Source organism: Apodemus sylvaticus, chromosome 10, assembly GCF_947179515.1.
Source record: "Apodemus sylvaticus chromosome 10, mApoSyl1.1, whole genome shotgun sequence".
Taxonomy (NCBI): Eukaryota; Metazoa; Chordata; class Mammalia; order Rodentia; family Muridae; genus Apodemus; species Apodemus sylvaticus.
In genome coordinates, this window is record NC_067481.1 from 73,130,299 (window position 1) to 73,143,319 (window position 13,021).

At 40.4% G+C, this 13,021-nt stretch overlaps 1 protein-coding gene across 1 annotated transcript in view; it reads left to right on the forward strand.

Moving 5' to 3' along the window:
• The window catches only part of Sec24a (SEC24 homolog A, COPII coat complex component), a 71,856-nt gene that overhangs the window by 41,348 nt on the left and 17,487 nt on the right, over positions 1–13,021 (forward strand). Inside the window, exons 12-16 of the mRNA XM_052194545.1 lie at positions 3,009–3,064; positions 4,133–4,339; positions 5,317–5,437; positions 9,117–9,275; positions 10,406–10,579. Coding sequence (XP_052050505.1) covers positions 3,009–3,064; positions 4,133–4,339; positions 5,317–5,437; positions 9,117–9,275; positions 10,406–10,579 — 717 coding nt within the window. The remainder of the gene's footprint in view (positions 1–3,008; positions 3,065–4,132; positions 4,340–5,316; positions 5,438–9,116; positions 9,276–10,405; positions 10,580–13,021) is intronic.

The window sequence follows — 13,021 nt, forward strand, 5'->3', positions numbered from 1 at the left end:
AGACAGGAAATTCACTACAGCCTAAGGCCAACCTCATTACATTGTGAGTGCCAGGGCAGCAAGGGATAAATAGTGAGACCCTGTCTCATAAAAAACAGAAAGAAGTAAATTTAAGAGTTAAAAATATGCCAGGCAATGGTAACGAGCACCTTTAATTCCACCACCGGGGAGACAGAGGCAGGAGGATCTCTGATGACTTCCTACAAGTAACACACAAACACAGGCAAGGTAGAGGGGAAAGCAAAAACACATAATTGGTTGTTTTCCATGTTAAAAGCTTTCCCTGAGCTGGCAGGTTGACGTACTAGTTGAAGATGTTTGTCCTGCAACCCTCCTGACCTGAGCTTGACACCTGGAACCCGTACAGTAGATGGAGAAAACAGACTCCTATGAGCTGTCTTCTGAACTCCAGATGCATGCTGTGCCTCTCCCCATATTGCACACAAGCAAATATATAAATAACCTTTGCTGAAAGACTGGAGAGGTTCAGTAGTGAGTGCTTGTCCAACATTCAAGGATCCCCAACACCACGTAAAACCATGTGTGGTAACTATGCCAGTCAGTGGTGATACCTGTAATCCTAGCACTTAACTCTCAAAGGCAACCCAGCACTTAGAAGGTTAAGACAGCTGGATTACTGAGTTCAAGGCCAGCCCAGCTTGTTCTAGACAGCAAGTTCCAGACCAGCTGGGCCTACATAGTAAAGCCCTGTTTTTATTTGTTTGTTTGTTTTGTTTTTGTTTGGTTTTTTTTTTTTTTAAAGTCAGAAGAATCCAAGTGCAAGCTCATCCCTAGCTACACAGAAAGGTCAACAACAGTCTAGAATATATGTGACTCTGTCTCAAAAACAAAATGAACTTTTGATAGGTGTGGTCGCATAGACCTGTAATGCAAGCCTTTGGAAGGAACTGCAGAGATTTGAAGCCAGCCTGAAGTAGAGTAAAGCCCTGTCTTAAAAGGTTTTGTGGCTGGGATTTCACTAAGTAATAGAATGCTCCCTTCACACATGCAAGTCCCTGGGTTTAGTCCCTAGAACTGCAAAAGAAAAACAAAACACCAGTTTACCAGGGAATACTCTAGAGGAAAACTGCCCATAGTGTAGGAAAAAATACTTGTAATTATGTATCTGATAATGAATTTTTTAAAGGTGTATTCATTTTATTTATATGACTACACTGTAGCTGTCTTTAGACATACCAGAAGAGGACATTGGATTCCATTACAGATGGTTGTGGTTGCTAGGAATTGAATTCAGGTCCTCTGGGAGTGCTCTTAACCTCTGAGCCATCTCTCCAGCCCCTGATAATAAGTTGGTTTTTCTTTAAAATTTATTTATTTTATCCATGAATATGTGCCTCTTTGTCTGCTAATGTCAAAGACTGGGTCCCCTGAAACTGGAGTTACAGGTAGTTGTAACCTCCTGACATGAGTACTAGGATCTGAATTAGCATCTTCTTTGAAGAACAAATTTCTTAACCTACTGGGCTGTGACTCCAACCCTAAAAATGAATTTAATGTGGAGAATAAATTCAAAATATATTTTTCTTAGGAATTAAATTTCCTTTTCTTCAATGAAATCAAACTAGGAAGAGAACATGTGTGCATGAAGAATTATAAAGAATTTACATGTTCATTTTCTCATCTATGAAAATGTAAGGATTTTTATGAAGGTACTAAACATTAGTAAAACATTTTTGTTTTCAGACAAGATCTCATGCATACTAGGCTGGCCTTAAGCAGGAGTTTTTCTTTTTCTTTTAACAGTGATTTATAAGCTGGACACTGTAGTGTATACTTGTGGTCTCAGCACTAGAAGACAGAAAGATGATCCAGGCCAGTTTGGGCTACCTAGTCAGACCCTGTCTCAGAACCAAATGAGGGGCTAAGGAGATAGCTCTGTCAGAAAAGTGCCTGCCTTGGGAGCTGTGGGTCTGTTCCTGCCTATGGAATCCCAGGCTTGAAGGGCAAAGTCAGGTGGATCCCTGGACCTTGCTAGCCAGGCAGTCTAGCCTAATTGATTGGCTCCAGGCCAATGAAAGATCTTATTTCAAAGGAAGTAGGTGGTATTTCTGAAGATGCTACTCTAAACTGTCTTTTACCTCCCCACCCCCACTGCACTGGCATAGACAACATGTGGGTATTAAAAAATTAAACAAACAAACAATAGCAAAAAACACTACCAAACAAGTAAATGAAAGACTGGATATTCTGAGAGGCTCACCTGAAGTGATGGAGTGCCTTCTAGTTCACCCGCTTCTGTATACCATTAGTAGGGGCACTGCTGTGCAGTTTCCTTTAGAAAGAAGCATTGCCTGCACAACAAAAAACATTTGTCCCTTATAAGATTTGCCTTGGTCATGGTTTCTCTTCACAGCAATGGGAACCCTAACTAAGAGAAAAGTTGGTACCAGGAACTCAGGTATTTCTGTGATAGGCCTGACCATGCATTTGTTTACAGGAATGTATATTTTGGGATTTTGAAAAGTAGTGAACACTTTAAGTGGGGCTTAATGGGCCATCCTAGCAGGAACATGAAAGACATTAGTACTGATGGTGATTTGAAAAAGACCCTAATACAAAAAATATTAGTAAATTATTACTTCAGATAAAAAGAAAGCATTACTGTATGTTCCATCAAGTGCCTTCAGAGTTATGCCAGAAAGTAGTATTGGATCCCCTGGAACTGGAATTACAATAGTAGCGAGCCACATGGGTACTTGCAACTGAAGCTGGGGCCTCTAGAAGAACAGCTAATGGTCTTAACTGTTGACCCGGCTCTCCAACCCCACAGCTGTCTTTCTCATACTCAGAATGTGTCTTTGGCAAGGCGTAGTTACTATGCATCTTTCATCCTAGCACTTGGGAGGCAGAGGCAGGTAGATCTCTGTGAGTTTTAGGGCAGACTGGTCTACTTTAAGAGTTCCAGGGCTGTACAGTAAAATCCTGTCTAAAAAAATGAAGAGGAAAGAGAAATAAATAATAAAATGAATGCTTCTTTACTCTTTCAGATGTTTTTATACCTATGCCAGAGAACTTACTAGTAAACTTAAACGAAAGCAAAGAGGTAAGGCACGCCTTCCTACCTGCCAGGCTTACGGTTAACACTGAATGCATATTTCTGGAATGAACTTTTTTAAGTTTTGCTTTTCTTTGATTTTAGGCTGTGTAGCGCTTTATATCTACTCTTAGTTTACACTCATTAGACGGGCAGTTCTTGAGGTCAGCCTTGTACTGGTTGTTTTTACTCTAAGGCAGCAGGTTCTCTGGTGGAACTGAAATCGAGTCTCTTCCCTCGGGAAGAGCGCCTGGAGGGGCCTGTCACGCAGGCCAGGCTGTGTGGGAAGAGGGAGGGTTGCTGAAAGAACGCTGCTGGTCACTGCGGAAGCACATAGCCAGGCTGCTCTCAGTGCTTTTGCTTTTCTGATTCACAGAGTGTCATTGGGTCAGTTCAGAAGAAACTCTTATTACCTGCCTGGAAATTGCCATGACATAATACAGTGAGAGGTGAACAGAATGTGTCTGAAGGGGGGATGTGTCTACCCTGTACCTGCACATATGCCGTAGGGTAACATTTAACTAGCAAGTCTGCTCTCCACTGTTGTCTGGAGACTGTGCTGTAGCACAGAGTATTTTTCCCCATTAATTTTCTTATTTGTACAACCTAACTTAATAGGCAGTTGGTTTTGACTTTGTTTTTCTTTTGTAGTAACACCACTAGTTTGCATCGGTACTGGATATCTTAGATTTTGCAACAGGAAAGAGTTAAACTCACTTTGGAACTTAAAAGAATAAAGTTTGCAAAGGTGATAGAGAAAGCCATGTTTTGTGGCATTAAAGTAGATAATCTTCTAAATTGTGATGGGTCTTTTACATCCATTCTGGACTTACAGTCTTGCTGGACTATTGCATGTGCAGGAACTGTAAGGCCCCAGTTCTGATGTCTTGCTTGCCAATTTATAATGTTTATTTAAAATGGCTTTCTTGTCATTGACCAACTTCATTGTTTATTGTAGTGTCCATAGATTCACAGACCATCATCATGATCCATTGTCCTGTCTATTGTATTAAATAATGATATATTGTGAAAAAATTTCATTGTAACATTCTTGAGTCTTCTTGCTTATTTCACAAGCTTGTCCAAGATTTACTGAAAACGTTGCCACAAATGTTTACTAAGACGCTGGAGACCCAGAGTGCCTTGGGTCCTGCACTTCAGGCTGCATTTAAGCTGATGTCACCAACCGGTGGTCGAATGTCTGTCTTCCAAACACAACTCCCAACGCTTGGTGTAGGAGCCCTGAAACCACGAGAGGAACCCAACCAAAGGTCATCTGCTAAGGTTAGACCACCAAGAGGATGGCCTGGTCTGTGCCTGAGCTGTCCTTTTGACCAGAGCTTGTTTTCCATTTGTTTTATTTTTCAGCTGTGAGGAGGAGGGACTGTTGGTAATGAGTAAAGAGTTTCACTTCTGTTTCTACATAACTATCCTATCATTTTCTACACCTGCCTCATATATCTGTGCTTTATTATCTTTAATATATTAGGCTGTTAGAAATCCAACCTGCTTTGATAAGAATGTCTGGAAGACCAAGAGAATTTACTAGGGGCAAAGTGGAACCAAAATGACCATTACAAATAGTCCCAGAACTTGGGAGGCAGAGGCAATTAGGTCTCTGTGAGTTTGGGACCAGCCTGGTCTACAGAGTGAATTATTCTAGGACAGCCAGGTATAGACAGAGAAACCCTGTTTCAAAAAACCAAATAAAAATAAAAAAGAAAGAAAATGGTCATAATTTGACAGTCTAACCACCTAACAGCCAGGGATTGCTTCGGAGCTCCTTTTGTGTAAGAGGGTTAGGAATTTGCATTTCCAAAAAAGATAAGAAACCATATAACTTAGTTCCCATGTCATTCCTGGCCAGACAGCTTAAGTCCTAACGCCCATTAGAGAGAGAGGCTGCCCTTGAGAAACTGATTCCTTCCATCCTGTCTCTCTGTAAATGAAGAGACTAACTGTGCACATGGGATCAGTAGCATCCTCATCAGATGGAGACGTTACTAGGCTAAACTGGAAATAATCCTTACCTTTGTCTTTTAATGTCATTATTATTACAAAGTTAATAATTACTATAAAATAATAATTACTGTAATAGAAGGTTTTCTTTCCTTTCTTTTTTTCTTATTTATTTCTTCTAAATAGTAAACAGAATAAACATAAGCCCTCAGCAAGTACTTTAACACTATGGTATTAACCTGACTATGGATTTATTTTTTTGATGAATTTAAAAATTTCTCTTTATATTCTACAATTAATAGGAAATACACCTGACACCATCCACTGACTTCTATAAGAAATTGGCCTTGGACTGTTCTGGGCAGCAAGCGGCCGTGGACCTATTCCTTCTCAGTGGACAGTATTCCGACTTGGCTTCTCTAGGTATGTTCCTGCCCGCCCTTCCCTCCCTCCCTCCTGCCCTCCCTCCCTCTTGTTGTCATCGTTGTTGTGTTGTCCGAGACAAAGTCTCAGGTAGCCCATGCTGACCTTGAACTTCCTCTGGGTCCCAAGGCAGCCCTGCTCTCCTGATTCTCTTGCTCTTCCTCTCACATCATGGACTATGCTGTCACGCCCAGCAGTGACTTCTAGTTAATGCGTTGCTTGTTAGATTGGATTTTTATTGAATGAATATCAAAATGACATTATAATAGTGTTCTAAATAGAGAAACAAGTGAAAATAAGCTTTATTCTTTGGGGGAGTTAGTCTTCTTTTTTTTTTTTTAGATTTATTCATTTATTTTATGTATATGAGTACACTTTGCTGTCTTCAGACACAGCAGAAGAGGGCATTGGATCCCATTGCAGATGTTTGCGAGCCACCATATGGATGCTGGGAATTGAACTCAGGAGCTCTGGAAGAGCAATCAGTGCTCTTAACTGCTAAGCCCTCTCCAGCCTGGGAGAGTTAGTCTTATTCATCGCTGTCACTGTTGTTTCGGTTTTCTTTCTTGTTTTAAATTACTTTTTACATTAATTTATTTATATTTGTATATATGTGGACACATATGAAGGTCAGGAGACAACCCACGGGAGTTGACTCTCCTTCCGCCATGTGGGTCCAGGGATCAGACTCAGGCTGTCTGCCTTGGTGGAAGGCACCGCTACCCACTGAGTCATCATGCTAGCCCAGTTTTCTATTTATGATATGGGCTCTTAGTGTTACCTGAGTCTCTGCCTCAATAATCCTTCCAGCCCTCCACAGCACACCTTAACCTCTCAAGTAACTGAGACCATAATGCATGCACCACCATGTTTGCCACCTGCCAACCAGTCATTTTATCAGACACATTAATCTATTTTTTATCATAATTTTACAGTTTTTATTGATATTCACTTACAAAATGAAACTCTGTATGAGAAAAATGAAACTCAGATTTGCAATACTCTTAAGAACTTGCTTAATAAAAGGATAAAATATGTATAGTTTTATGTATATATTACTCTTTTATTTATATATATATTCATATATATTCATACAGTGCTAAATATTTATAAAATGTATAAAAAGCCACATGTGGAAAAGAAACTGTTTAACTTTGATAAAGTCTAATTTATTATAATTCCTGCTTTTTTTCTGATGAAATTTCAATGTAATTTTTAGTTCTCATTTTACACACAGATTTCATATTTATTTTTTTTCCTTGATATTTGCTTGATATTTGATATTTACATTTCAAATGGTATCCCCTTTCAGCATTACTCCTCTGAAACCCCCCCTATCCAATCCCCCCTCCCCCTGCTCACTACCCTTCTCCCCCAGTTTTCTGACTTGCATTTCCCCTATTCTGGGGAATTAAGCCTTTACAGGAACAATGTCCTCTCTTCTCATTGATGTCTGAATTGATCATCTTCTGCTACATATGTAGCTGGAGCCATGGGTCCCTCTATTTGTACTCTTTGGTTGGTGGTTTAGTCCCTGGGAGCTCTAGAGGTTCTGGTTGGTACATAATATTGTTCCTCCTGCAGGGCTGCACACCTCTTCAGCTCCTTGGGTCCTTTCTCTAGCTGCACCATTGGGGACCCTATACTTAGTCTATTGATTGTCTGTGAGCCATGGGTATTTTGATCCATATTCCAACAAGGATCAAAGTATCCACATTTTGGTTTTCCTTCTTGAGCTTCATGGGGTCTGTGAGTTGTATCTTGGGTGTTCCAAGCTTTTAGACTAATATCTACGTATCAGCGAATATATACCTTATGTGTTCTTTTATGATTGGGTTACCTCACTCAGGATGATATTTTCTAGCTCCATCCAGTTTGCTTAAGAATTTCATTAGCTGGGCAGTGGTGGCCCACGCCTTTAATCCCAGCACTTGGGAGGCAGAGGCAGGCGGATTTCTGAGTTTCGAGGCCAGCCTGAACTACAGAGTGAGTTCCAGGACAGCCAGGGCTACACAGAGAAGCCCTGTCTCAAAAAAACCAAAATAAATAAATAAAGAAAGAAAGAAAGAAAAATTAAAAATAAATAAAATTAAAAAAATAAAAATAGAGGAATTTCATGAATTCATTGTTTTTAATAACTGAGTAGTACTCCATCGTGTAAATATACCACATTTTCTGTATCCATTCCTCTGTTGAGGGGCATCTGGGTTCTTTCCAGCTTCTGGCTATTATAAATAAGGCTGCTATGAACATAGTGGAGCATGTGTTCTTATTACATGTTGGAGCATCTTCTAGGTATATTCCCAGGAGTGTTATAGCTGGGTCCTTAGGTAATGCTATGTCCAGTTTTCTGAGGAACCACCAAACTGATCTCCAGAGTGGTTTTACCAGCTTGCAATCCCACCAACAATGGAGGAGTGTTCTTCTTTCTCCACATCCTCTCCAGCATTTGCTGTTCCCTGAGTTTTTGATCTTGGCCATTCTGACTAGTGTGAGGTGGAATCTCAGAGTTGTTTTGACTTGCATTTCCCTGATGATTAAGGATGTTGAACATTTCGTTAGGTGTTTCTCAGCCATCCAGTATTCCTCAGTTGAGAATTCTTTGTTTAGCTCTGTACCCCATTTTTTAATAGGCTTATTTGGTTCTCTGGAGTCTAACTTCTTGAGTTCTTTGTATATATCGGATATTAGCCCTCTATCAGATGTAAGATTGGTAAAGATCTTTTCCCAATCTGTTGGTTGCCATTTGTCTTATTAACAGTGTCCTTTGCCTTACAGAAGCTTTGCAATTTTATGAGGTCCCATTTGTTAATTCTTGATCATAAGCTATTGGTGTTCTGTTCAGGAAGTTTTCCCCTGTGCCCATGTGCTCCAGGTTCTTCCCCAGTTTCTCTTCTATTAGATTCAGTGTATCTGGTTTTATGAGGAGGTCCTTGATCCACTTGGAATTGAGCTTTGTACAGGGAGATAACAATGGATCAATTCACATCCTTCTACATGTTGACTGCCAGTTGAACCAGCACCATTTGTTGAAAATGCTGTCTTTTTTCCACTGGATGATTTTAGCTCCTTTGTCAAAGTTCAAGTGACCATAGGTGTGAGGATTTATTTCTGGGTCTTCAATTCTATTCCATTGATCTACCTTCCTGTCACTGTAAAAAATACCATACAGTTTTTCTCACTATTGCTCTGTAGTATAGCTTGAGGTCAGGGATGCTGATTCCACCAGAAGTTCTTTTATTGTTGAGAATAGATTTTGCTATCCTGGGTTTTTTGTTATTCCAGATAAATTTGGAATTGCTCTTTCAAATTCTATGAAGAATTGTGTTGGAATTTTGATGGGGATTGCATTGAATCTGTAGATAGCTTTAGGCAAGATGGCCATTTTTACTATATAAACCATATTTTACTATATTAACTAATGCTTTTTGCATTTTCTTTTACTGTTGTGTCAATGCTGTCTGCATTATCTTCTGCATCTGGTATTCTCTCTTCTATCTCTTGTACTCGGTAGGTATTGTACTCATGTGTAGGGACCCAACATACATGTGAACCTAATTTAAGATAATAAAATTGGAAGGAAATGTATAATGTAGTCACTCATACACACACACACACACACACACACACACACACACACGACTAAAGGGATGGCTAACAGGAGTGTGTTCCCTTGCAGGCTGTATCTCCCGGTACTCTGCAGGCAGCGTGTATTACTATCCCTCATACCATCATCAGCACAATCCAGTACAGGTACAGAGACTACAGAAGGAGCTGCACAGGTACCTCACTCGGAAGATTGGATTTGAGGCTGTCATGAGGATCCGGTGCACCAAAGGTGGGAGCACTGCTTTTCCCTCATAGAGGGTACATGGCAAAAATATGTATCTTACCGGATTTACCCTGCAGAGATACATTGAGTTTTAGAATATGAGATTATGGGCTGGAGAGATGGCTCAGCAGTTAAGAGCAATGGCTGCTTGCTCTTCCAGAGATCCTGAGTTCAATTCCCAGCAACCACATGGTGGCTCGCAACCATCTGTAATGGGATTCTATGCCCTCTTCCTGTATGTCTGAAGATAAGCTACAGTATACTCATATAAATGAAGAAAATATATTTTTTAAAAAAAGAATGTGAAATTCTACACTATGCAATTAAAGGGAAAAAAATATTTAAACCAGGAAGTAGTAGGGCTAGAGCAGTGGCTCAGCAGTCCAGAGCACATACTGTTCTTGCAGATGATGTAAGTTATTTTCCCAGTGTCTACACTGTGGCTCTCAACTACCTGTAACTCCAGCTCCAGGGCAGCGGACGCTTCTGCCCTCTGTAGGTTCCTGTACTCATGTGTGCAAGCCCACACACAGGCATGCACTTGTACATAATTTAAAATAATAACAACCTTTAAAAATAGGGAATATTATGAAAGTATTTAAAACTACTAAACTGTGTACATTAAAATGGTACATTTTATGCTATATTAGTTATTTCAGCTTTTTTACAAAGGGACCAAATCTCCAAAGAAACGCATGGATGTGCCATACATGTGCACATGTGTGCATATGTGTGTTGTGTGTACTAAATATGGAACCAAAGTGCTGGTCCCAGAAAGACAGCTTAGCAAGTAAAGGATGTGCTGCCACGCCTGCTGACCTGAATTCAGACTCTGGGACCTACATGATAGAAGGAGAGAACCAGCTCCTGTCCACAGTCCTTTGACTTCCACATGCGTGTGCATTGTGTGCACAGGTGACTATATGTAACAAAGATAAGCATTTAAAGATGAAATAGAATGCTGGCATGTACTGCCAGTGTCCTCCAAAAAGACTTGTGAGAACGTTTGTCTTCTTTAAGGAGATGCCCTCAGCATCATGGGTGCAGTCTTCTCTAAGCCACTTCTGTCTGAGGAGGGAGTGGGATGAAGTGTCCATAGGAAGTACACAGCAGTCATGGTGACAATTTTATTCTAGGTCTCTCCATTCATACTTTCCATGGGAACTTCTTCGTCCGTTCTACAGACTTACTATCTCTTCCCAACGTAAACCCAGATGCTGGGTATGCAGTGCAGATGTCAGTAGAAGAAAGTCTTACTGACACTCAGCTGGTTTCTTTCCAGTCAGCACTCTTATATACATCAAGTAAAGGTGAGTTTTGTTTGCATTTATTTTTTATTTTCACAAAAAACATGATACCTACCCTTTGAGGTTTTTGTATGTTTGTTTATTATTGTTTTTTTCGAGACAGGGTTTCTCTATATAGCCCTGGCTGTCCTGAAACTCACTCTGTAGACCAGGCTGGCCTCAAACTCAGAAATCTGCCTACCTCCACCTCTCAAAGTGCTAGGATTAAAGGCGTGCACTACCACTGCCAGGCTCTCTTGAATTTTTTGATACAGAATTTCAGTGCTCTGCTCTGGCTGCCCTGGAACTAGCTGTATAGACTAGGCTAGCCTCAGACCATAGAGATTCATCTTTCTGTGCCTCCCAAGTCTGAGATTAAAGGCATATGCCACTACACCCAGCTGAGACCTAGCCCCTCAACAGATGTGTAAGTGTAGAGTCCATGACTAACTAAGCACCGAATAAGGAGTAAGCTGTATAGCATGCTGCTGCCTGTGGCGGATGGCACTCTCTCCTTGTAATTACTAGTTTCTATTGAGCCAACAGATTTGTCTTTATTTTCCTAAACCATTTTATTTTAAAAGAAATGGTTTTTTGGCTTCAGCAAGTGGATCTTTGTGAGTTTTTTCTTTTTCCTTTCCTTTTTTTCTTTCTTTTTTTTTTTTCCGTTTTTTGGTTTTTGTTTTGTTTTATTGTTGCTGCTACTGCTGCTTTTTGTTTGTTTGTTTGTTTGCTTGCTTGCTTGCTTGTTTGTTTTGTTTTTTCAGACAGGGTTTCTCTGTGTAGCCCTGGCTGTCCTAGAAATCACTTTGTAGACCAGGCTAGTTTCCAACTCACAGAGATCCACCTGTTTCTACCTCCTTCCAGGATGAAAGGTCACTACTGCCCAGCCCTTTCCCTCCCTTTCTTTTGAGACAAGATCACCATATATAGACACACTGTGCTGGCCTTGAGTTTCAGCTCCTACCTCAGATTCCTAACTGGCATTATAGGCATGTACCACCCACTACTTCCAGTAACAACAGATATTTACTTATGATCAGACATTCTGGTTAAAAAAATCTCTTTAGGCTGGAGAGATGGCTCTATGGTTAACAGTGCTTTCTACTCTTCCAGAGGACCCAAATTTTTATTCCCAGCCCCTGCGTGGGTCAGCTCACAACTGCCTATAGCTTTAAGAGATCTTAAACCCTCTGGCCTCTGTGGTCACCCCCACACATGTGGCATGCATACATATACACATACATAAATAAAAATAACTAAATCTTCAAAAATTCCATTTGGACTGGAGAGATGGCTCAGTGGACACCAAGTATTTGCTGCACAGAATCCGGATCCCCACTGCCTACAGAATTATGACCTCAGTGCTATATAGCAAAGACAGCAGATCCAGGGACTTGCTGGCTAACTAGGCTAGTAGAAATGATAAGTTTTTTTCTTTCCTTTCTTTTCCTACCTTTTCCTTTCCTTTCCTTTCCTTTCCTTTCCTTTCCTTTCTTTTCCTTTCTTTTCCTTTCCCTTTCTTCTTTCCTTCCTTCCTTCCTTCCTTTTCTTTCTTCCTTTCTTCCTTCCTTTCTTTCTTCCTTTCTTCCTTCCTTCTTTTCTTTTCTTTTCTTTTCCTTTCTTTCTTTTCTTTTCTTTTCCTTTCTTTCTTTCTTTCTTTCTTTCTTTCTTTCTCTCTCTCTCTCTCTCTCTCTCTCTCTCTCTCTGTCCCTCTCTTTCTTTCTTTCTTTCTTTCTTTCTTTCTTTCTTTCTTTCTTTTTTTCTTTCGTCCTGGATTAAATATTTAGTACCAAAAATAACAATACCAGTCTGACATTTCTGGCACTACTGTTATGGTCAATAAAGAAAAGGTGCCGTGATACTACAATGAGAGTCTTAATGAACAAGGTGGAAAGTAATAGAGGACATCTGTTATCAATCTCTGCCCTACACATGTGCATACATGGCATACATGCATGTATCACACACATGCAAGACACAAAAATCTTAGAGTATGGTGGCACATGCCTTTAATCCCAGCACTTGGAAAGCAGATCCCTGTGCTTTCAATGCCAGCCAGGGTTATACAGAGGAACCCCTATCTAAAATGAAAGAAAAATCCCTTTCTTATGCTGGGATGTAGGCTCTGTTGATGGGATATCTTCCCAGCATCCACAAAGCCCGGATCTATCACCAATGTGGCAAAATCAGGCATCGTGGTTCACACTTGTAAGACCAGAAAGCATTCTTGACTATATATCAAGTTTGAGGCCTGCCTGGGAAATATGAGACTCTGTCTAAAATACAGAATTGATTAGTGATGCTAAAGTTATAACTTGTAGTGGAACATGTGCTTAGCACATATGAGGCTGCCGTCCCAATGCTCAGCACTGAAAATAACAGCCGTGTTGTAGAAGATATTTAATCTCAATCCGGTGGTCTTCCCCACCTTAGATCATTCAGTTCCCAGATAAAAAGACACAC